The 26,471-nt window shown below is 41.3% G+C and overlaps 2 protein-coding genes across 3 annotated transcripts in view; one reads left to right on the top strand and one right to left on the bottom strand.

Moving 5' to 3' along the window:
* Positions 1–26,471, top strand: part of LOC131692677 (cyclin-dependent kinase 5 homolog) — a 94,597-nt gene that overhangs the window by 58,701 nt on the left and 9,425 nt on the right. The window lies entirely within an intron of this gene.
* Positions 947–26,350, bottom strand: LOC131692674 (dnaJ homolog subfamily C member 13). Of its 2 annotated transcripts, XM_058979842.1 has the most exons (17): positions 26,232–26,350; positions 25,251–25,701; positions 25,050–25,190; positions 24,639–24,794; positions 14,065–14,660; positions 13,751–14,003; positions 12,894–13,691; positions 8,677–9,233; positions 8,452–8,620; positions 7,262–8,389; positions 7,006–7,203; positions 3,863–5,181; positions 2,908–3,796; positions 2,307–2,852; positions 2,121–2,243; positions 1,810–2,065; positions 947–1,434 (listed from the first exon to the last, which is right to left on the bottom strand). In XM_058979842.1, the coding sequence occupies exons 2-17, from the start codon at positions 25,443–25,445 to the stop codon at positions 1,307–1,309; spliced, it is 7,452 nt and encodes a 2,483-aa protein (XP_058835825.1). In that variant the 5' UTR covers positions 25,446–25,701; positions 26,232–26,350; the 3' UTR covers positions 947–1,306. The 2 variants fall into 2 exon arrangements, with proteins under 2 accessions (XP_058835825.1, XP_058835826.1); XM_058979843.1 differs by lacking the exon at positions 24,639–24,794.

Genomic DNA, 26,471 nt, shown 5'->3' with positions numbered 1-26,471 from the left:
GATCAATAACGGAGTAGCAGCCAGGGATGGTCGCACAAGCTCAACCTCAAGCAAGCTAATCCTACCCCTCCTTGGATAAGCCCCTCCATGCGATGTCCACGTAGACTTTTTCCAATTGCGTCCGATAAGTTCATTAAAGTATTTCAGATTCCAAGACAATATTTTTTTTCTCGTGTATTGGACTACTTTAACCCTCCGGCACTCGCGCCGTTGTATTTAGTGCAACACCCTCAGAAACTCTAGCGAAATCTTCTTGCAGCACCAGCGGCTGCTCATTCGGGAGCCATTCGCGCGAGTGTCGGAGGGTTAAAACTGGATGTGATCCCAAAGACATTTTTTTTTTAGTTTAGAATGAAAATCGTATAAAGCGTGTTCACAGAACTTGATAGTTTTTTAGACTTCTATAAAAATATCTCATTTTTTACAAAATCACGAGTTTTTTAAATTTTAATGTCCAAGACACTGTTTTGCATTCATCATAAAAAATCATGTAGAAATCATAGCACAAAATTAAAGTAAACAAATAATGAGAATGAAAGAAATCATAGAAGATTGACATCAAGTGCTTCTGAGTAAAATTGTGTGATGCCAACATTGTTTTCGTTACACAGGAATGCATGGACGATTTAAGTGTTTCTTATATTGAAAAAACAATGGAAGAGTAGAAGCAAGCACTTATGCTAATGGTAGTGAAAATTTGTGTTACATTCTAAAACAAGAAAAATGATGAAGAGGTCACGTGGACAATTCTCATACCGCCACCCCACTCTCAGTAGGCAAGCGTGGACTTTTTTCTTACCCCCTACCCTCCACTAAACTGTCCACGTGGTATATTGATGGCCCCTTAATAGACTACGCGCTAAATGCTTGTGATATTTTGATTCAGCATGAATACATTCTGTACTTTGTTCTAATTTGTATCAATGTTTATTTTTCTTGAAGTTATTGGACTTCACCATATAAATTATATTTTAAAAATATCACAATATAATAAAAATTCATTATCTTAATGTTTAATATAGTGTACAATTATACCTTTAGAAGCTATTTTCTGATGTGTATTAATTACAAAGTAATTCTTACCATGTTATCTCCGAACGATTTACACCTTGCTACAAATTGATGTTCTCTGTCTTCCTGCTAGCTAATAACATATATATCAGTTCATTTGCGGAATACAAACTACTAAACAAAACGAGAGCTAGTGGAACAGGAGAATCGTGTCTCCTTTTAAGCTGAAACTGCACGCGTAAAATGAAGAGGATGAGAAGCGTGCGTGATAAATGACTTGCGTTCCATGAGGAGCTTACGAATCGTTGCTACTGCTACGCACAAAAAGTGGGTCGTCGCGGTCCATCGGTGGCGGAGATGTCAGTACTTCTACGTTCTTGGCGGGTCCCTGTGTTAAATATCCAGCTGTGGTATTGGGAGCACCTATAATATGACAAGAATCATTACGATCTATATTAAATATTGATTTTCGCATTGGACACAATAGTGTTTTCAACGGTTTTGAAGGCAACTGTGTTAATGGATTCGACACCTACACATGCCAAGGGATAATTGACCGTCGATTGGCAATAATGCTAGTTGCCATTTTAAGGATATGTTGGTGTTTGCTTGTAAATTGAAATAATGAAAACCCAGGTTCAAATAGTTAGTGAATATTATATACTGTGGGTTAGAACTCTGACAAATGCGGACACCTTATCACCCCGGAAAAATATTGGATATAGGCGGTGAAAGCAACATCACAATCAAAGTAAATACACAATACTAATTGCATACTTGACCGTCATCGATACTAACCTGTTAGGTATCCCCTCACATCGGTATCGGTAATGAACAAATCATGCTTTTGGTCCCGGTATTCTGCCCAAACTGGATTCTGATTTAAGATATGGGCCACTCGGTCGCCGTAGGTCAAATTCGATGTCATAGCCTTTAAGGCGGCAACAATTTGTGCTTTCACCATAGCTGGACTCGTGGAATCAATGCGACTCTCAAGCAGGCCCAACAGGAATGGTATTAGCTGACACTCCAGCGATTGACGTATCAAAGAATCCTAGTAAAAGGTAAATGATTATCAAACATACTTGTTTTAGGTGACGATAACCTACGTGCTGGCATTTGAAGAGCCTACTCAGTGTTTCTGAGGCGGTTGCTAGAAGCTCTCGGTGGCCTTCCATGCAAGACTTTAACGCAGGAATGCAATCAGTTTGAGAAATTGCACTGACACAAATCTAGTTATAAAGAAACTTTCAATCAATCTGATTTAGTAATGTAACAAATAAATTTCCTTTTACCTCTGAAAGGGATAACTGATGCAATACCGTAAGCGCGCTTCTCGGTTGAACGGACAACTGTCGAAAGAATTTCGGTATATGTCCTAATACCGGAACGGAATCTGAAAGATTCGGTTGCGCATTCAAAAGTAGCACAAGAGCAGTCGTCGAAATGTCTAGAATATTTTGATCGACACCGGTTCTGCTGATATTCTCAACTATGAAATCCAACAAATCGGAAAGGAACTGTTTTGGTTTGCGCAAAGTCCAGCCTGGATTCGAAATGTAAAGCCGCAGGTACACACCGGATACGATCAATTCGTTGGAGATGATATCAGGTAACACTTCGGGATCACGCCAAAATGTTTTCGAATTTTGCTTCTGCTGAGCATAGAAACTGTCCGCCATGTCGTGCACTGCATCTGATACGCTACTCCGTATCCGATCGTTCCAGATTAGCTCCGGGTGTTCGTGAGTTGATTCATACATTTGTACAGCCACCGATGGAGAATCGATCATGGCGTCTAGAAATACTGACGGTAAATACTTGCATACCGTGATGCGAATCTGCAATGAAATATAAAAATAGTTTCAAAGAAGACACGATAAATTAGAAACGCACCTTCGGCCCGCTCAGTTTATCGGCGTTCATTTTCGCAAGAAGTTCTGCACAACATTCTCGGATCTGAGGATTGTTGGAGTTACAAAACAAATCCAGTAAATAGATTACTGCCCCTTTTGTATGACCCTCCTTGATCATCTTCGGCACGTTCAATAATCCCGACAGTGTTTCCAGCACCTTCTGCTGCATGTCCCTCAGATCCTTATCTCTCAGGGCTACTAAATACAGGCCGAATATCTCGCAGGCAGATATTTCCGTCACGCATTCTTTGTTGCGTGATACTAGGCATACCACCTCCAGCGCCAGCGACTTCAGTATCTTATCCCTGTCACACAAGTTGGATGAGAGAAAACCGAAAAGCATTTCGAAATGACCGATGCATTGGATTTCGACGTTGCTGTTCGATTTGATGACGGAGATTAATGCTTTCAGGGCCATCACAATGTGATTGATTGCATTGGGATTCGATGAAAAATCGTAGAATTTCGCGGCATCCTCGAAAACCGACGAGTCTGTCTTTGCTAATTGACTTCGTTGCTTAGCCCGGCTGTATTCGCTGAGTACTACACTGATATCCTGTTGTTTCGGTAACTGTCCGGCAGTGCTGCGGTGGTGGTTATTGTTATTATTGATCACATTACTGTTAACCGAGTTGTTCTTTGCGGGGACTAGAGGTTTCCATGTTTTCGTTGGAATTAGAATACCTTGACTGTTGACGTGGGTTATAGTTGGTGGCGGGATCGGTCGAATGTTCTTGGCCGTCAGATAGCTATAGGCTTGCTTGAGAAACTCGAGCAGATCAATCACAAATGTTTTTGGATTGACGATGGGGAATGTTGGCATTTCATTGTAGATACGAATAAAAATACCGCCGATTTTTAATTCGTCTCTTTTAGGAAGACAGATAAAAAATGATAAATAATTAACTTTAGGATAGGAGAATAAACGGTCTTACCTATGAGCATCAAACGAAAAAGTTTTCACAAGGTCGTGAACATCGGCAACACTTTCGAACTGCTCCTTTTTTGCATTTGATCGCTGGAACTCGAGAAAGTCCAAAAGCTGCGCTCGTGTTCCATTGTCCCAGATTAGGTACGGATTGCGTGTGTTTGAATTTAGCAGCTTCAATACTTCAGTCTCATGATCAGAAACCATTTTATTAGCCACAAAAGCCGTTAGAAGTTTGTCCAGCATATTTTTGATCATTGAGTTGGCAGGTGCAGCGCTAGATATTTTATATTTCTTATTGTTAATACCTTTCTCGCACTCTACAGGTTCTTCTGGTTCAACTGCGCTGGCGACGGTTTGAGATTCAGCCTTCTCCTGCAAAGTACGATCGATAATTGCTACCGACTGGATAAGGCTCGAATTGTTCTGTATTAAATTGGACGCGTTCTGGGTGTACGGTTGTGTCTGTGTGAGAGAATGGCTTCGGGCAGCCGTTAATTGCTGCGGGGAGTCACTGCGGGAGGTAGGATTAGATTTTGAAGCCGATTTAGCTGCGCTTGGCTTAGCTTCATCCAACAACGTCATATGATATCCGGCCAATGCCACACAAGCTATTAGCGATAATTTAGCTAAATTATTACACATCTGCTGGTTGTTGGATTTTTCATCCGTTTTTACTCCACTCTCGTCCAACGTATAATCGTAGTCGAACATAAAAATCATTAAAGACCACAGCACACCGTTTTGTACGAGATTACACTGCAGATCGTAATTATTCGCTGCCAAACTTGTGACCAGGCTTACTGACAGCGAATGTTTGAAATAAACTACCCTACACACATCCACTATCAGCTGGGGCAGCTCCAGAATCTTCTTCCGGCAGTTCTCGAAGCGACACGCCACATCAAAGCAACAAGTGATGTTTGATATAACTTGATAGTGCAAAGAATCCTTTTGTGAGTCTACACCCATTATCGAAACGCATCGCGAGTATGCCTCCAACAGTGCTTCGATGCCTTCCTCCCGACGCAGCTCCTCTGCGTTTAGAGCTGAGCAGTGCACAGTGTGGTAACATAATTCGGAGGCTGCACTCAAAAGTGGAACTGTCTTCGAGAACAACTGTTCATCCTTTGTTTCTAGACGAATCGTTTTGATAAGCTGTGGATAGCCGGCGTACTTGTACGGCTGGAGCACGTCAGAATATCGATCGAAGAGGATGCTCTGGGTCTGAAGGATGAGAACAATGTTGCTCGGGTTGGGGCCATCGTTGGTACTTCTTCGCGAGCACAGAAATTCGTATGCGCGATTGACGCGCTCGAAGATTTCCTGAAAAAAAATTAAAAAAATTTTGGTATTGTGTTAAATTGTTAGAAATATGATAAACTTTTGGAGCAATTACACTTGTAAAGTCAAAATTCTACCTAGCTACCAGCGGCGTAGTAGCGGTGGACAACCCCCGCCCCCAGGGTTTGGGGACAAAACAACCTCCCCCACCCGAAATATTTTATTGGAATATGAAACTTTTAACATGTTTAACTAAAATGTGCATAATATTTTAAATAGAATTCTCTAAGTTTCATTTGCAAAAGTTATGTTCTGAGAAATTTTCTATGTAGTGAAAATTGACGACAGACCTCGGCACCTACCGGTTGGCTCGTTGTGTAGGCTAGGTATACCGTCGAGGACTACATCGAGTAGATAGCGACGAAGCGGAAAGTTAAATGGCTCACTTGTATCGTGACAAAACTGGAAGCTAATTGGTTCACGTTATGGACATTGGTACTTTCACCGCCTGGAAACTAAATAGCTCAAGGAAACGGGTGTCAGTTTCGGGAGAAATTCCGCTGCCGGGAAACTCTCAGTCGTATTAAGGGGAGTTTAACGCCGGGGGCTATTCGAGTAGATCGCAGCATAGCTGGGAACTAAATGACCAACGGAAACCAGAGCTGAATAGCTCGTGGTATCAGGAGCTAAATGGATCACTCAGACGAAAGCTAAATAGGTCACAGAAAACAGAACTAAATGCCTTGCGGTACCTTACCGCTGCGTAATATCCGAGTGGAATTCGGAACAAAATGGCTCAAGTACGCAGAGGATTTATATAACGTAATAGATGGAGAGATTGACGGAAAACATGAGGAATGTCGGGCCCTAAATGGATGAAAAGTCGAGCAATTTCGTGGATCAAACGAGGATTCCAGTTAACTTCAGAGAACTCGTGAGCAAAATGATTCGCTTTGAAAATCGGTGTCGGGAGAACTTCCGCTGATGTACTCTCCTTCGGCGTAAGCAAGATACACCGTCGGTGACTAGATTGAGTAGATGGCGATGAGACACGACTATTTGCGGGTCGGAACCAATGAACTGAACGCCTTACTTCACCGGACTGATCTCGGAACCAGGCTGGCTGGTTGGAGAACTTATTTCTCCGGGAAATTATCTGTCGAAATAAGCTAGATCCATCGTCGGGGACTAGACCAAGTACACGAATAAGTCCAGAGCTCAACGAGGAAGTGGTGCCAAATGGCACAAGAAAGGAGCCAATGGGCCTAAAGGAGCTGAGGTGCACCGGGTTGAGAGCCAAAGGGCTCAAGAAGTTACGGTGCTGAATGACAAAAGGGAGCCGAGTTGTAGTGTTAAATGGCACAAGGGAGCCGAAGGAATCGATAAATTAGACAATCTGGAGTTTACCACCCAGATTGTCCTCGTAGAGGAGTAGCACTAATTCTCAACCCACAGCTAACTTCCCTACTACCATACAGAAGTTACCACGTTGTGCGGATGGTCGAAAACTGGTAGTGTGTCGAGGAGAGGTACTGTAACCCAACTGAAACACGTAACTACTAGGTAGTAGGGTTAGAGTGCATGCTAGGTTCATGAAAACCCATCCCCAAAGTAATTTTGTGAGGTAGCGCTGGGGAGGAAGCAGGTTCCGTGCAAGAGTAGTTGTTTTAGCGCGTCGGGTGGCTGCCCAAATCTGTTTCCTGAGTTGTTGGTTTTCGTTCATTTTATTCCTGCTCAAGGTGCTTTAGAACATTTTTTTCTGATCTTTAAAACATTTATATACACAAAACATACATATCCCCCCGCGGAAAAATTTTCTTGCTGCGCCACTGCTATCTACTCACAGATAGTGACTGATAGACTTACCCTTCCTTTCGGATTCTTATCCGGATGGTACATTTGGGCCAATCGATAGTAGCTCTTACGAATAATCGATTCATCCGGTTGAGGGATCCTTTTCAGATCAATTCCGAGATCTTCGTACGCCTTCGTGGCAGTCATTTGGGATGGTTTCTTCTCTACTTCCTTGCGCCAGGCGTCTAGTGTATGCTTTAGTAATTGAACCTTTCAAACAAAAAAATATATTACTTTATTTTCACTATAATTTAGCTTAACCACTCACCGGATCTGGTATCGGCCAGTTCGGGAACTTTCTGGTATCGCAAAGATGCCTCAAATAGAAAATGTGACAGAACAGCTCATTCTCAAGCTGAGGATAGCTAATCGCTGGGATGGCCAGATATGGATATCGCGCCATCGAATGTCCTTTTAACTTAGGCGTGAAATCAGCAAGATGGGCAGAAATCTTCTCTATCAGCATCCGGCGCATTTCTGAACTCCAAATTACTTCCGGAGTATCAAACTCTCCAAGGAAAGTTTCTGCAAACTTTTCGGCACTGTGGTTTTCCAAATAACATACCATAGCTTCGGGAAGAAGTTGACCTAGAATGCTACGATGCATGATTCCTGATTGAGAACTGGTCTCTTCACTGCGGAACGCTTGTTTCATGTGTGTCATTTTAAGGAATCGCGCAATAGGAAGGATATTACTACCAGTGTACATAAGCATGAAGTAAAACACGCCGGTGAGATACACTTTGGACATTTCTGGATTGTCTTCCATTATTTGGCAAAGAAGCGAAGCAACTCGTTCAAGTAAACCGGGATCGTGTGTTAGACAAACCTGTACGATATGTGGCAAGCATATGAACTCGGACAGCTTTCGAGACAGTCGTGGGCCGGGAATAAGAACTGCTTCGCCATCCCGTGCCCGGCTGGGGAAGAAACTGGTACACTTTATAAGTATATCTAGTACGTGTTGAGCTAGTTCTGTTTCGTTGTATAATGGTGATCCCTTAGCCATTAGACACCATTTGAGCTGTGGAATCTGCTGCAAAGAACGCCAACCATCCATTCCAACTGCCCAACAGCGTGTCCTGGGCGTGAGCACACCTTTGTTCCACAGCTCTTTCAGCTCAGAAAACGTAACTGGGCCACAACGTTCGGGTTTCTCGTTTTCTCTTTCTACATTATAATACCAATCCTTTTCCTCGTGCTGTTTCATATTAGGACCAGCCTCAATAACGTTTGTCTTGGTATTTGGCATTGCACGGCCAGTATGTAAGTGAGCAAGTGTCACCAGATCAACTAAACAATTGACGTGATCCACCAATGGACGGCAGTTTGACTTGTGGAGAACTAGGTTTTTGATCAACCCAACCAGAGCATCGCGAAGTGCTGGTGAAAGGCACTGTAAATAAATATAAATAAACATTTATCCGAATGAAAATGAAAGATGAACATATTTCTTACACGGTCCAACATTTGTAGAATGTACGTTATATCACTAAAGTATTCGATCTTTTCGTAGTACCTTTTGTAGACTTTAGCCAAAGCTTGCAGAGAGGTGACCGTTAACTGATCATCGTTTAACCTATTTCGACACAACACTCTCCGGTAAAGGGCATTGAATAATTCGATACTGAAATGAAATTATCTATAGCTAGAAAATCTACCAATTCAGTGTTGAAAACTTACGGGTTTTTCACCAAATTTTGTGGCCAATCATCCCTCTCTAGCAACAATCGAATGTAGTAATCCCCTATCTTGATCTCATCCGCCAAGCATTGATAGTGAACCTCAAACTCCTCATAGTTCCACGCAACAAGCATACTGCCAGCCAAATCTTTATCTGCATTGAACTGTCGTATTTCATTCTCTAAGGCAGCTCGTAGCTCCTCGCGAGTCTTGAGGTTCCAGATCAGATTCGGCATGGCATGATTTTTGTTGAACTGATAGAAAAACAGAGGCAGATTTATCACTTCATCTCCGACCTTCTTACGCTGTCGTCGGTTGCGAAGTACTATCGGTCGATTTTTCTGGGATTGTTGAATTTTCTCCTGTCGATCAATCAGATTCAATCCCCAATGTTTGACTCCCTCCAGGTGCTTCTCGATCAGATAGTTGAGACGTTTGTTCTTGCTGGAATGCTGCACCGCCAGCTTCAGATTGTCACGAAAGTTAAGTTTGTCCTCCTCGACGTCCTCTTTCGGCACAGGATCCTCACTCTCCAAAAATGACAGCAAACCGGCGGGCTACAATAATGGAATGTATATGTTAGATAAGAATCAAAACTGGCATTATGTACATTTAGCATAAAAATAGTTTGAATCGAATTTGGTATAATATTCAACGTTTGACATAGCAAACGTGTAACATTGACTTGTTTTCGTTATAGTTTCTTCATGTAATTGTGCTATCGTTACTTATGCTGAGAAAACGAATGACGATGGATTTATCCAAAAAATAACAAATATCGCGTCTCTCGCTATATGCTTTCAATATGCTAAATCCAGTTGAACAGTTGAAACGACCTGCCAGAAGCTCCTGGAAACCAGGCCAAACAACTTCCGAGGGGTCTCCAGCTTTTACACTTTTTTTTTTTCATGTCCCACACGGTCTGGGGTTGGGTTCGTACCACTTTCGTGCAGCTAAACGCATACGAGTGCAAACGTTTAGAAGAGAGATCCCACCCACCTCTGTCAGACGTTCGGAAGCTCGATGTATCAGGGGGAGAATGGCATTATCCCTGCTTTTCCAGCATAGGGATGGCCAATCGAATAGTTTAAAGGTTGAGCAGATCGAATGATAAGTTTCCTGCTTGTGCCACAATGGCTAAGAAGGAACTCGTAACATATGCAGCGGATGCAAACCTTATCCTATTGTATGCAGGGGTTTTCAGCAACGTTTGTTTCGGAACGGTTACACCATCTTTCTTTATCGCTTGTATGGGTTCACGGTAGGCATTCGAGCTGCAAAAGAAGATGCTGAATTTCGTCGCAGATATCGTAAATTCAACAATTTTCGACCACTTATTGACGGCTTTTATACTGTGGACTGAAGTTTTCGGTAGAGCGACTGGTCTTTCTTCCCCCATACCAGAAGCAGAATATCATCGGCGTACAGAAAGATGGGTTGGATAGCCATGAGAAACAGCGTAACCGATAACACTGAGCTCTGTGGCACACCATTTTCCAACGGATGTGCTGGGCCCGCGTCACTCGAGTTTGGTTTTGGAATTGGTACGATGATTACAATTCACCAACAGGGTGGGAATACGCCACTGCGCCATATTATGTTGAAGAGTTCCAATATGACAGTTTTCACCGACAATGGCAGTCGCTGAAGCATTGGATAAACGATGCAATCCATTCCTGACGAGCCACTTCGTCCTCTGTCGAGCGCCTACAGCAGCTCATTCAGAGCGAAGTCAGAATTGTAAATATCATCGGTACCTGGCGAGAAGTTTATGCGGTATCGTTCGACCTTTTCCTTTTCCCTGCGGACTTTTCACTGTATTGTTGTGCTAGTTTTTAGCTATCTCTCCTGGCTTATCCGTGTAGCTACAGGACCGTTTAATGACAGTTGGGCGATGCTGACGTTACCCTCTCAACGTGATTACTGTCTGCCACATCTCCGACGTCGTTGAATTTGCTGATAACTTTGCGACGAAGTCTTCCCATGATTTTTCCTTGGCGTCAAGGATTGACTTTCTCGCTGCCGCCCGTGAATGAGGATGTTCCTTTGAAGTGCGAAGCATCAGTCGTCTCAACTGGCGAAAGTCGCTGACGAAGAAGTTGTTGATGGTGAAGGTAATTGTCTGCGAATTCTCACTGGTGTATTTCGTTAGTACCAGCACGTGGTTGCGCTGATTTCAACCGGGATATTGGTGCTCTGATGCTTCTGCTGTTGCTACGGTGTCTTCACTGGCGAAAAACCAGGAGGAGAATTGCGAGGACTTTATATCCGGGAAGTAGAGACAACCCTCTTCTCCCCTCCTCGATACCTTCATGATGAAGTGGGGAAGCTACTTTCTTCTCTTCTTACCCAAACCAACCACTCGTTCGATGCGTGATGGTCACATCTGTGGAGGGAGAAGGCACAACATAATCCGTTCGTAGAAAAGGTGGAATGGAACTCAGCCAGCTAGCCGTCGTCGAAACTTCCAGAGTTACCGACAGCGACCGGCACTGGGGAAAGACTTTGTGTAATTTTTGTTGTTTACTACGTCGACGCTAGTGTTCCAGTGATCTCCAGATGGATATCTCGATTATCTCTATCCGGACAAAAGCAGAAAATGATGCTGAAGGAGTGTACGATCGATGCTGTGCATCAGCGAGCTTCGACGTATCTTCCAGCTATTTCTTGCTACTGGAATATTTCCTATTTGTTGGAAAGCGGCCCACCTGTTTTCGGTTCATAAAAAAGGAAACAAATCTAGCATGGATAATTATCAAGAAACTTTGTGTTTGAGTGCGGTACCCAAACTATTCCAGCTGGTTCTTTTGGCCCCTATTTTCAATTACTGCAAGCACTACATCACAGACAACCAACATGGTTTTACGTCAAAACGATCGACAACGACCAATCTGCTCTCATTCACTACGTATGTATTCGATGTATTCGCTGACACACCAAATAAGCATTAATGATCTGTTTACACCATGTCTCGCTACATCCGGCATCCCGCAAGGGAGTCACCTCGATCCACTGATATTTCTGTCCTGTTTAAATGACATCTATAACTACAAGAAACCCGTCTCTCTTTCGCCGACGACATGAATATTTATCAACAGATACGAGAATCAACCTATACCGAATTTCTTCAAAATGAACTGGACCGCTTCAGTACGTGGTGTGATCTGAACCGAATGGGTTTCCGAAATGTGGAATGTCAACGGAAATATATGCTTAGGTTGTTCTGGAAGTGCGTAAGGGAACCCGAACAGACACGTTACCACCTGTAAATCATTACTGGAGTTTTGGGCAGCGAACAAGCTGCAGCAACTGCGAATCTCACTTTTTTTCTAAGACGTTCCGTAAACCGAATTTGCGCCGATAATACTTTCATTCTTTCAGCTAAATTCATCTAGTTCTCTGGGTGCAGGTGGCGCTCCCTCGATTTTTATCAAAAACCACACTCAAGAGAGAAAAACTCGATATCTATGGACACCTACTTCGTTTTCATCTCAATGGTAGGCAACTTCACTATATCCAGCATCCTGCAAGGAAGCCATCTCATCTCAGTCTTCTCTATTTTATTGTTGTCAGTATCAAATTACAAAAACTGCTTTTTCTTCGCGATCGACATGAAATTTTTTCGACTGATACGTGATTCAACCGATACAGATTTTCTTCAGAGCGAGCGGAACAATATTAGTATGTGGTGTGGTAGAGACAGAATAGTTTTAAACTCGAGCTAATGTTTAATTATCACGTTCATGATTTGTTACGTGTTGATCCACTCAACACTAGGATATTGTTCTACTGTTTGGAAACGGTACTACCAGAACGGTGTTGACAACATCGAAGTTGCCCAAGGCTAGTTTATGCACTTTGTCCTAAGACATCTCCCATGTCGAAATAGATCTCAGTCTCCAGAGAGACACGGCTCTCGAGTCCTATTCGTCTGGGACATACTGTCTGCCAGAGTGGATTGCTCTACAATTCTCGTACGCCTGGATCTTCAAGCCCGCGTTTGAGCTCAACGAAATAATTGTATTCTGCGACTACCTTTCCGGAGAACCGGTTGCGGTCTTAACTGCGCTGTTACTGAACTGCAGCGCTTTCAACATTGTTGCTACTTCACTCGACCTCCACTTCACAATAAATACGATTAAATTTTATCTATCCTTAAATGTAACTAGTCTAAGTAATATCGCAAACAAAAAACATTGGTTCAGGAATTTACTTACGAAAATTCTTCTCAGCAAGTTCATCGCATCCTTACTATCAGTGATCCACAGGCCAACTAAATGCCGCGAAAGTTGCCTATGAGTAGCCATGGTTGAATCGTGTGAAGGAGTGTACAACGCAACTAGTAAGTGATGACAAAGAGCTGCCTCATCCAAAGCCAGTGTTTGCATCTGATTGGAGATGGATGTATCACCTTCTTCAATCAATGCTCTCATAACTAGTCCACTGCCCTTTACGATTGCCAACGATGGATGCTGAAAAAGTTTGTATAGCGTACGGCCACGCGTTGCCACCATTTCTAGGAGCATATCGAATTGCTTTCCTTCTGTTGTTTCACTGTACGGAACACACAGTGCGAAGGTTAAAAAATCCAACATAGCTGACAGTACTAGTGCTCCAGACCCCAGATTAACATGTTTAGACCACATATCTAACAACTGGTCTAGAAAACCTTTAGAATGGAGTAACGATGATTTGTTCAACTGCTCTTGCTTTAGTTCATATTCGGCGTGCATTGGATGCATGAGAGAGTTTATCATGTCGATCGCAGCGTAAGTCACAGCTACATTATTGCGCTTGAGAGCATGCACCACACGCAGGCCAATAGTCTCACGAAAGCCTGGGAGATTAGTGAAAGCCGCAAATCCTACTTTGCTGGCTAACAAACGACGCAATACGTGAAAGGATGCCTCAAGCTCTATGTTGTTTAGTTGGCTTAAATCTTCCTTCGATCCTCCTCCTACCAACTGCTGGAGTGCTCCGGTTATCAGACGTTCTTTATTTTCAGAAAATAAGCTCTGAAAAGGTACAAAAAATTGGTGTAAAGATAAAAGACTACATGTGCAAAGACACTAACCTCCTGAGTTACACTGTAGTTTAAACCACTGTACGGTATGTTTGCATTGAAACGTTCCAAAATATCGAATCGTTTAACTGGATATTGGTAACAACTGATAATATACCGAAGAAGATTAGCTTCAGTATCTTCATCCACTGGTGCTGTTAAAGGTCCGACACGTTTTCCTCGTGGAGTTTTTGAAATACGCACGTGCACATCCTGATTGCCACAAGAACGTACGGAATCGAGCAGCGTTGCGAGCAAAGAATCTCTGAAATATTGTATGACATTTGTTAAATGATTATTACTTATAAATATGCTTCAGTTCTTACCGATCATTTGTGAGATACGACCTAGTTAAACCATTTTTGTACTCTATAGAAAATTTCTGAATATTTTCATCGTGGCGAATTAGTGCAAAAATCTCAATCAGCGGTCTCAGCGTGCAGACGCTGTAAGTCTGTGGATCTCGTTCAAGTATAGTCGTATCGGTGAGACACAATATTCGTCGCATTGGTTCCGAGTGACGTGGTGTAATTTTCTGTACGATGAACTCCGACAGCGATGTCTGATGCTGATCACCACTGAATAACCCAAATCGATCGCGCTCGAACTGATCCAGCGATATTTGGTTCTTTAACACTTTTATCTCAATGCCCAAATATTGTTGGGCATTTTGTACGATCATTTGCACCACATCGTGATGGTTGGAAACTCGAAAAAGATGTAACCTGCTGTGCCCTCCATAAGCGAGTACGATTCCATCGCTATAGTCCTGAATTCCTATAATGCTATCAATGTCTTTATAGTTGTAACTGGCTAGTACTGTGTTTGTCGTAGGATCAAGCTGATCCAGGGAACTGGGCGTAACTTCTAACACTGCTGGTAGCGTAGTGCCCGACCAATGATGTTTGAAGGCGTCGAATTTCTAGAAAGAGATGCAGAAATAAGAAATGAAGCACTGGTCATAACCATTCAAATTACACATCACAGACATATTATACAAAAAATAGGGGCTAAATAACAGTATTCTGCATCATTATTGCGTCGTATTAGTTGTTGTAATGACACGATCAAATAATTACGTCTTAAGAGCCAACCTACTGACCACGATAACAGACGATCAACAAAGAACCGAAATAGGACCATGTAGTTATTTTTGTATGTGATATTCCAACAGATCCGCAAAACTTTCTAACAGAATATTGCTCGACAAATTTATGATTAGGGCTTATAAGACAATTATCAAAACTCACTTTGAGTAAAAATTCCGGACAAGCGGTTATTCGCGAGGGTCGAGGCCGTAAGGCTGAAAATCATAAGGCCGAAATTACATGAGGCCGAATTCAAAAGGCTGAAAAATCAAAAAGCGTACTTTCAAAAAGCAAACTTTCTGGAAGGCGGAATTTCAAAAGGCAAACTTTTCAGAAGGCAGAATTTTGAAAGGCAAACTTTTTTATACGACGAAACAAAATAAAGCAATAATAATATTGTGTTATTATCCATATCCATTACCTGATATTGATTATATTTCGAGTGAATACATTTTATAACTGATTTTGCCTTCTTTTAAATATGAGCAGTTCTTTTGAGTTTCATTTTTGAAATTTTTATGCTTGTTCATTTTTGCAATTATGGGTACTTGGCTATGACTTACGTTTTAGTATAGTATAGTGTAAAACTGCGATCCACCAGACGTATGTTTTGTTTTGGCCATTATTATTATGATCGCCAGTGAGTTTTGGTTTTCCATACAGCGTTTCAATAATTAAAATTATCCTTATTATCTTTCTTCATATCAAGAACTGTTATTTCGAATTATATACTTCATCATTTGTGAATTTCGCTAAGTTTTTCAAACGATGTTTTTTTGAATGAACTTACGGTCGTCAAACAGTGGGATAACAAAATTCTCACAAGTTTCTTATGACATTGACATTTGCCCTTAGACCAGCGACGACTGGGTGCTATCAGCTTTCTGCCAATAATAGCAGAATAAGAGGGTGCAAACAGATCTAGTCGAGAAAACATTGCCGTAAAAATGAATAGTTGATCGGAAATTAGCCCCAATAAGACTTTAATCTGACTAGTATCGATGATCACGGGTCAATATGTATTTAAAATCATCAGGTTAACAATCCTTTATGTTTCCCTTCAGTGTTCGTTATTATCGCTCGTATACTTGTATTCCACAAACAATCCGATATGGAAAATAATAAATACTTTCCTTGATTTATAACATCTCGCGCTATCATAACTCTTTGCTTGTGTTATCACTCGGTAGTTTTCAACCCAATAAATATATCGTAGAGAAGAAGTAGTGAATTCTGTCTAAATACTGATGTAGTAAATAGTGATTACGTAGATAAGATTAGCTTTTCTAGGCAATACTCCCACGGTCGGCCGTGTGGAGTTCAAATTGCTTTTAGTTAGGGAACATAGGATACTCTCGGTGGCCGGCTGCCCAGAGTTCAAAAAGAACCAAAAACTAAACAAGAACTTTTTCGAGTGATCGTGTACTCGAAGACTAACTAAACAACTACCTAATAAAATATGCTTTATAGGTCGCATCGCTTGCTTGGAGCGAATCCTAGACCTTATACCCTTCCAAACCACCAACTCCGCGACACCTATGGAAGAATCTGATGAATCGTCGTCCTTCCGTGAGGTAGGTGGAGCATCAACACTTCCCGTCTACCTTATCCTTTATCCTTCCCCGTGAACGATGGAGATGGGGCGGTCGGCAATGATGTCTATCATATTGTTGAGGTTTTAATATGGGTCGGATTGGTATGAATTCCTACTTACCATTTCCTAAGCAACTCTTATTAGATAATCAGCAGTCAAACATGATGAAGTCAGTGTGCAATCCGCGTAAATCATCATCACAACGCAACGCAACGATGATTTATTGAATGAACTTACATATATTCAACCATCGGTTGTTACACTGCTCTAGCACTTGGGGCGAAGCCAGTGTAATGCGAGACCAAGGATCCGAAGCGGCGCAAATCGTCACATCACCACCGCACGAGCTTACCATTCCGAAGAAGGAATTGTATACCGCTCTACTGCTAGCTGACCTAAAGGAAAAAGTAACATCAGCTATGACGTTCCGATAAGTTCTGCTCTGGTTTGATAGCATAATTGTCCTGGCCTGGCTGAAGAAGCTCTCCGATCGGTTGCAAGTTTTTGTGTGAAATCGCGTAGCAGAAATCCAAACAACTACGGAAGCTACAAGTGGTGCTACGTTAGCTCGTGAGCAACCCGACTGACCAAGTATCCCCATGTCAGCTACCTGAACGACCATCGAAACAACGAACTTTTGTGGAATGGCGTTGAGTTATAGAGAACAATATACTATGAAATGAAAGATCTAATAGATCTTGATCAGTTGCCTTAAAATCTATAGCGTTGGTACAAACTCAACAACAGCGTGCAGCTACTCGGACGTCGAGAAATTGACCAGACTTCAAAGAGTGCTACATGGCAAGGCGTTCGAATCAGTAAAAAGCCGACTGCTGCCCACAGCCAAACAGGTTTTGTCTATACTGTACAAACCCAATGGACGATCCAAACTGGTGATCCAAACACTACTGGACAAGGTCCGCGATGCTCTGGCCCCGAAGTCAGATCGACTGGATACACTTATATTTTTCGATGACTGTTCAGAATCTTTGCGACCACCTCGAAGTGTCAGAACAACTGGCGCATCTGTACCACCCAGTCTACTTCTCAAATTAGTAGAGACGATTTTGGCGGAGATGCCCAGCTCGTCGCTGTTGTGCTATCTTATGACAAGCGCCATTTAGCACATTTCGAAAAAAACGATTTTTAAAGTTTGAGATGGAATATCTCGAAAATTACAAATGGTATAAGCAATTCAAAGAAGACAATTGATGCTTCTATCTATTCTGTATTAATCTCTCAAATATTACGATGATCAGTTGACTAAGTTGCGAGTTTTTACTATAAATGTAAGCAAAAGTCGCACTCACACGTGTCATAGGTGTGTATTGATGACAAAATTTGTATGGCGTGTCATAATCGTGCATGGAAATTTTTCCATAGAATAAAAGCATAAATTATTAACTTTTATTCATATCGTTGGCTTCATTTGGTCTGGAAACAATCGGTGAGATGCATTTTGAAGAAAATGAATCAGGGAATCTAGAAAAATAGTTATTTTTGGTTACAGTGTTTTGTGAAATATACTATATTTCCAGTTTAAAACTTAAACTGCATTTTTCTCACAATTTATGAATTTTTGTTGTGAAAAAGATTATGCCATTATGTTTCCCAGATAATTTTACACATAAAAACATGTTATACATCAAGATCGTTTGAGCCAATCCCCAGACACAGTCATTCGAAGCAAAAAATAAATTTCTCAGCACGTTTCTCGCTATATCTCAGTAACCAAGCAGAATGTCAAAATTCTGTAAACGCCACTTTGAAGATGTTTCAGTCAAGTAATGTGGCATATCTAACTCAGTTTACCCCAAAATGGCGTTTGTCATAAGATAGCACAATATCGACGAGCTAGAAGCATGCATCTACGCTAGTTCGATGCTTGATGTGCACTATGCCATGATTCTAACCACAAGGCCAAAGATTATGAAAAAATGGAATCCGGATAGACGTTGGAAGCTAGTCCATCTTTCGTAGGACGTGTCTTGGAAACAGGGAATGTGCCCTTATATCCTACAAGTTCCGTGCGGAGAGGAAGGCTATTGTGGCATAATCGGATACTACATTCAGACGGCCTTATTCTGCGCGGCGTGTGACGTGAGGTGACTAAACTCACCTCACTTTACGTGACTTTTTTCGCCCGATTCTGAGAGTCGACTCGGGTGAGGTGAGATTCTCCATTGCAGTTAAATGGGCGTCTCACGTCACTCGAAGTGACTCTTCAGAATTGGGTGAGAAAAGTCACGTAGAGTGATGTGAGATTAGTCGTCTCACGTCACGGGCCGCGCAGAATAGGGCCCAGAGTGTCAAAAACAACAAAACCCGGTTAAAGAAGTACATCCAACAACAAGAGCACCGGACGCGGGTGAACACCCATTATACTAACAAGACGTCAACGTTTTTTCGCTTCATTCCAATAAAACGTTTCTGGAAAGGGAGATCGGAAGAAACTGTTGCTGTCCTGGATGGCGGATCAGCGATGACTTTTGACGAGCAATCTATTGCGTCGAGTATTGGAATTGATGACGTGCCTAGTTTGGACTAGTAACGTGACTCATTAGGAGTCTAACTTCCAACATATTTGCATAGAAAAATAGCTAGACTGACCCTTTCGCAACAGAAACGCAAAACTAGCATGGAAGTTGGCACATCTACGAGGCAGGATGCCAGGTGAAAGCATCTGAATTCGAAAGTGAGCGAGGGTCAATTAGGCGATTCCCAGGCTACCAAGACGTGTTTGGGCTGATCAGTCTACGGGAATACTGCAGATGAAGTTAATTTAGCGAACTGCATGCTATATATTTGTTATAGTCGCGGCGGATGTACAGCTGAACAGGAGCTACACGTAATAAAGTGCCATTTCACAGTCAAGCACGTGGACGTGTCGGGAGAAAAGAAAAAGCGCTCGCCGAATCCAGGAAGAGACGACCAGAAGGACTTTAAAGGGACTCGATATATTTCCAGAGGAAAATGAATAACGATGGGAGAGCGTGCAAATAATGGCAAATTGGCAAATAAATGGGGAGCCGCTACTTCCACGAAGTTACGCCATGGGAACTGAAGTCTACTGATGCAAGGAAGGTGTAGCATTTACCACTGAAGGCAATGAGAAACACCAAAAAACCGTAGAGGAGACTGAGGAGACTTGATCCCCTTTTTTATTTTCCAACCCAACTCCGTGAAATGATAAAAAAAACTATGTATTTTTTGTAGTTTTATATTCTTTCTAGGGTTGGTTGACTGATAATCATTAAAAAATTACATGAAAATATTATACTGGACATGAGCTATGAGCATTTCTGGAAAATAACAAAAAAATGGAAAATTTTTAGATTAGTGGAGACTCGATCCCTAATTTAGGGACACTTGATTCCTTTTTGAAAACGTGTTTAACAGAGCACTCTACCCATCTGAAGCCTTTGGTTAGAGCAGCATCTGCCATCTTTGCTCAACGCATTGGTTCAAATTGTATTGCGATAATTGGGATACTTGATTAAAGTTTTTGCTGCGCTCAAGCATAAGATTTTCATTCATTCATTTCTCAAGACAATTTTGATATTATATTGGCTTTTAATAAGTGGCGAATGACCTTAAGGTTAAATCCTCTATAATCGGCATAAAAATAATTGGCTCTTAATAACAAAGCAAAGAAGCCGAAATAATAAAATTAATAATGAAATAGTGTGGTACCCTCCCTAATAGGGCGAAAATAGGTACCTTATCCCATTCAAAGTTATAAATGGATTGCGGTATTGATTAAAATGTGGTGATTATATATTATTTTTGTTACTACATATTACGCATCACCTGATTTTTTTACGAATTCCCCAAATCTCCGAGCAATTATTTGAAAGCTGTCTTTATTGTGGTTGAGGAACGTCAAATGTGGGATGCATGGTTGCTACATATACTGTAGTAAACAATTACAGTTAACTTTCTGTACGATGAAGCGTTCATTTTTGACATTTTTTCTTATTATTTTATGGCAACAATGACTTCAAATGTTCTGGCGTGAATTTGGTTATTTTCAGTGGTGTGTATGCGTCATGGCGAAGGGGATCAAATCTCCGCGAATTTGAAGAGATAAAGTGGACCCATAGCATCTATCTCAGCAAACTTTAGTAAAAATATAGTCGAAGAAAAAAATCAGCTCAATCATAACATATTCATATAATTGACATTCTCCTGTAATTCCGCATACACAAGTATAGTATGCAGTGGGTGATTTTATCAATTGTATAAAAGTTTGAAACTTTTTAAAATAAATCTTTTTCAGTTTTTCTGAGATTTTATTTTTAAATCGGTAAAAATTTGGTTATACATGTCAAATTTCTCTTTTTTGTATTAAAGAAATTTATGTTTAGATAAAACTACGCAACTTTCTAGTATATTCGCTTAATGTATTGTGATCCACCTTTGAGTTACAATGATGGGATCCAGTCTCCCCGGGGATCAAGTCTCCTCAGTCTCATCTACCATATCAGACTGGTTTGGGATGCTACGGCGAAAGTCGAGGCATTTCACTGAACATCGTGCTTCTCAAAGGTTCGGGCCTACTGGTTCCTCTCGCAGCGGTGCTCTGAGGATTTCGGTGGCATTTTGTGGAGATTTGAAGCAAATGTTTCACTACTGGTTCAGAACCCGCCAACAAGATGTACACAATCAGCGCTTTCTCTACCGTGAATACCTGTCATATCCGGTGAGAACGATCGCGATGAACGTTGGTAGCTTGAAAACTAAATGCTCCTATGTCAAGCGCAGTACAAACTTTAATGCTAGAGAACACGAAACCGCTTTCCCCCGGGATGCGATTGCTGTTTTGAGGAAGCATTATGTAGATGACTATCTCGACAGTTTCGATACGAAAAAGGAGGCGATCAAGGTAGCTCTAGAAGAGAAGGAGATACACACACGCGGAGGATTCGAGATAAGAAATTGGTCATCGAACACAAAAGCCCTCTTGAAAAGGATCAGGGAAGCCTAATCAACCACAAGCGAAAGTTATAAGTGTCGACATAGAGAGCGAAACGGAGGTTGCTGGGTCCATCATGGCTATCGGAAGATGTTTTTGCTTTTACAGCCGAGCTGCAATTAGACGAAATCTCTCCGACAAAATTCGACTCCAAAAGCTCGGATGATCCATGATACCTGACGTAGCGAAACGAAATAGAACGATGAGGTGATTAAAGCAATTTGGACTCGCAGGCTAAGATGGAGCACACTGTGAAAAAATGTGGGCCAGACTCAGACTCCAAAAAGCTCAATTTCCAGGGTTTTTTATGATAAACGGCATAGTATGTGTCACGCTAGTTTTAGCTAAAGCGAAAGTTACATCATTGAGGGCTTTATCAGTGCCTCGCCTGGAGCTCATATGTGTTTCGATTTGAAATTGATATACTAAAATGTACAAAAGTTTTGATCAATTCGCTTCACGCAAAGCTCTAAAAAATCACAAAAAAGCCTCCCGCCTAACATCCACGGTACAGGATGGGGCTGTCTGTACGACGATAATCGATCTTCGATTCCAGTACAGGATGGGGCTGTCTGTACGACGATAATCGATCTTCGATTCCAGTCCAGGACGCCCTGGCAGGCCGTGACCTCAGCTACATTTTTCTTATCTATATGTTTTTGAAAACTATTAATGTTCAAGTTGTGTAATCTCATTCACAGTAGAACCCCTTCAACTTCCCTGTATCTACAATGTGGTACTGCTTCACGAGTCTACGATGCATACCCTTTCTTGATAATTGTTCAACCAGAACATCATAATATACCTCCCAAAGAAGATGTTATAGAGAACAACATGACAGCATCAGAGTGCCAATAATTATCCGAAATATCGACCTTTCTTTCACCCCTACATACGGATATGCACACTTGGTTGTGCATATCCGTCACAACAACCGACCAGCCAATGAAATGTCAATTGCACAAAGTGTATCCCACTTCCCTTAATAACATAAAATGGGAGCAAGCCGCCCCTAAAAACACCTTTCGCTTCGCCCAGTAACACGTGCCATTTACTTACAAATTGAATAATTAGCCTCATTAAACAGCCGCATTTGGGCCTAAATAAACATATTTATAAAACCCGTTTTAATCCATCTAGTGGTGCAATCGTGCCTTTCTCATTTCTCCAAACTATGATTCCATGGCTAGTTATGTTCGTTCCAATTACGGAAATACTTAATATACTCTTAGTACACTTTGCATCTAAACACAATGGCTTGTCAGCCACGAACCTGATGAGCTACGTGTCGACGGTGAAACACTTGAAACAAAAAAAATATCATACCTAATTAGCCTATTCAGCATTAGGTCAATGTTGTCTTCCTGCTAACTAATTTTGTCATGAGTAATGGGTGTATGAGGCGGGTGAAAAATAAACACGAACAAACCACTCCCCAGCTTAATTTTGGATGCCTTGTGATTTAGCGGTGGTATAAAGATGATGGGGTTGAGAAGGGGAGGGGTATGAGTAATGGATGAGGGGAGTGCAATGAGGGGTGATCTAAGGGGAATTTACATGGGTGGGGACAAGTGAGGGGAGGAGGATGTAACTCTTCTTCGTACACCCCTAACGCCCCTTTTAAAAATCTAGAAACTTTGTCAGTAAAAAAATTGGCCCTCCTTGGCCGGGATTGGGTTGACGATTTTCAGAGTCATTGCATATACTTCATGAGAAAGCCAAAAACACGTGTATGGTACCCTGTATCACAGCAGTCAGCAAAACTGCGGGGATACTAATTATGGGTCCCACTAACAGTTCGGAAACATTCTACTCATTCCACGTGAAGCGCGTACACTATTCGGACGCGATACGTATACGAATCAACCTTCCGATGTTTAAATTAGTAGCAGAATTTGCATTTTGACTTCGTCTCATCAGAATCCGGCACCAAATTAGTGGCAGGACTAAGCTAGCACCCAATTGATGCCTGCTCCAAAAAATGGAGGCATCAATTGTGTTCCTGTGCGGGACATCATGCTTGACTAGAAGTTTGCTCAGGAACACAACTATTGTCTCCGTTTTATTGAAGCGTCAATCCGGCGCTGGCTTAGTCCGGCACTAAGTTAGTGTCGGTTTTTGATGAGACGAAGTCGAAAAGCGAATTCAATAACTAAATTAGGTACTGTTTTGTGCCATGTAGTTTTAAACAATTTTCCCAAATTTTTCCACTAAAGAGTTGTTTTACAACACGTTACTACTTTTACTTTGTACTATTTGCCAGTTACTATTTCCAACATTTTTGGGCCTTACTGCCAATTAGCCTATTAACTTTTTTTGTTTCAATTATAGAGGTCGGCTCTTTTTCAGATTAGAAATATTCGGAGGGTTTCGGAGATCTTATTAAGTCGAATTCCTGCTGTGGATACGTAAAATTTCTATTCGTTTGGATTCCTTTTCTTATTTTAGTCCAGAAAATAGTACTCAAGTTTTGCCGAGAGTAACTGCCCAACAGTGCTAACGTTCTGGCACCCAACGTGGAACTCGAACCCACGGCCCTGAGATGAAGAGTTTTATACTATTCCGATTCAACTAGGCCCCATACGACAGTTACGATGGACACTGCTGCTAGTCATTCATATCGCCGAATTCTTCAATGTTAAATCGTGTTGATTTTTTGCGAAAGTCATTGGAATACATACTGAACGAACAGTACAGTTTTTAATTGGTAGTAAACTTGTGCTAAATCGAGAAGATAATCTAGTATAAGGGGACTTGAGCTGGCATCAGCAGGATTGTTTTGAACTATAATTTGAACGCAGATCTAACCGTATCGGAATTTTCAGCGGATTCAAGTACTGATTTGTGTTTCATACATCTGAACACCTTCAAAATACGGAAGCATCAGCAATATTCAGATGCCGGATCAGTTACACCTGTATGCCAATTTAGAATGCATGCAAGTTTAGCTGATGCTTCAGTAGTGTTGTTCTTATTAATTAGCACTACACATAACGATAATGATCTTAATAGAAAAATGTATTAGTGAATGAAATTCATATGATTGTTAAAGCACCAGAGTCTCATTTTCCATTAGCCGGTATTCCAAAAAGGAAAACCACACTACCCTAGCCAACAAGCAAACTAGTAAACGTGCAACACGCTAGACATTCACGCGAACAATAGTTCTCTGCCCTCAGAAATGTGTGGAATAGAAGTTACAACAAAATAACTAAAATCTTGCAAAAGCTGCGCACAACTCACATATGATTCGAGCTCACAACACGGCAAACATTCGCTGACGCCCGGTTGCAGCAGCAGCGAGGACACTACGATCCTAATCCAACTATTTAGCCTAACATTAGCAGCAGACACCCGCGGGGTACTCTGATAGGACTCAGTAGGACATTCTACATCATCCTGGAACAGAAAGAACAAAACGATGAATTAGCGCGATGATTCCGCGAACCAACCTCATCGGGGTAGATGGCAATTTAAGATCCTTCCGCGTATAAGGCTAAACTTTAACAATTTGGACTTACTGAACGCTAGGCTAAATAAGTGGAATCAGATCCAAAAACTATTCGTGCAATGTTACTTTTCACAGAAATTTTAACGACGAAAGGTACACAACAAAAACAAAATCAAAAAATTATTGGCATTAGCTCGACTTACCAGAATGTGCTTTGGTTTATCGGAGAACTCCTTATAATATTTCAGTAGTGACGTAAGAATTTCATTTCGGTATTCCGAAGACAGCTTGATGGTGTCAATCTTTTTATCCTTTCGCAGATTCAATACGAATTCGTAGGTCGTCTGAAAAATAATGCATTTTTTAAAATAATATATCCAAACTGGTAGTTTATTTCTACTCACATTTGTAGATTTGTTGGGCAACGCACTCACTACCTCGTTGTAAGTCCACCGATTGGTAAGATCAAACTTATCTAAGTTGTAAGTAGAAACTCCACCGGATCCAATCGAAAGAATACGTTTGTATTTACCCTTCCACGAATGTTTAGTTACCAGAAAGCATTCTAAGTCGACATAATCTCTCACTGCCGTTGCCATCGTCGGAACGCTTTAATAAATGCTGATTATCAGCGTTTGTGACTCATAAATTCGATTAGTGTTCTCCTCTATACCCCACTATCGGCATATGCGCTGATACAGCGTTATTTTAGCGTAAAATTAACCCTCTGCGAGCTTTGATTTCACATGAACCTTACACCGCCTCTACCGGCGATTGTTATTGATGTTGTTATACTTTATGATTCCTCGAGATTCCAATCTAGGCGATTACCACTGGAAGGCTTCTCATTGTGCTCTGAAAACAAGATCAAAACAAATATGAATAACTCGCTGAATGTTGAGCGATGTGTGCCATGGAAACTATAATCGTAGCACTTTTCTAGAGATAAAACATATTTCACACTACTGCACAACATAAATACCAGCGAAAGTGTTGATGTGTATTTACATAAAAGTTTACCCGCCCCGTTCAATATCGGATCGGCCCAACCATCGGCGATAATCTAATTTATTGAGCGAACAAAAAACTTTTAAATTAAAAAAAGATCTTACTCATATTAATCTACTTATCGAATCAAGAAAATAATTATTTACGCTAAAAAACGATAAAAATCCACACACGACAAATGAAAACACTCCAATTGAAAAGGGGGAGTGTAAATTTTTTGTCAGCAACAAAAAAGGAGAAAGATGTCGAAACGTCAAAATCAACAGAAAATGTGTGTTTTCCTCCGAAACAATATAGCTCAACATAATGTTTTATCCATATTCAGAAGATATTTTTATCAACTACAAATATTGCTAAGTTTTAACACTTGAACTTACCGAAAAACTCGCAAATTTTGATAACTTTGTTCGCTGTACGACTATACACTGGTCTTGAAGATGAGAGGGATTCTTTTTTCAATCATTTGCGATGACAGATGACGTGCAGAAGCATCAGGAATTGTTCACTTGCTCTGATGATGTAAAAGGGTGATTCAAAAACTACAAGGGGCAGCCCTATGGGGTTGCACGAACTGTAGACGTAGGACTATACTACTTAATGTAAAATATTTATTTTCT

This window comes from Topomyia yanbarensis, chromosome 3 (assembly GCF_030247195.1).
Source record: "Topomyia yanbarensis strain Yona2022 chromosome 3, ASM3024719v1, whole genome shotgun sequence".
In the NCBI taxonomy this organism is placed as follows: domain Eukaryota; kingdom Metazoa; phylum Arthropoda; class Insecta; order Diptera; family Culicidae; genus Topomyia; species Topomyia yanbarensis.
This window is presented reverse-complemented; position numbering and strand designations above follow the sequence as displayed.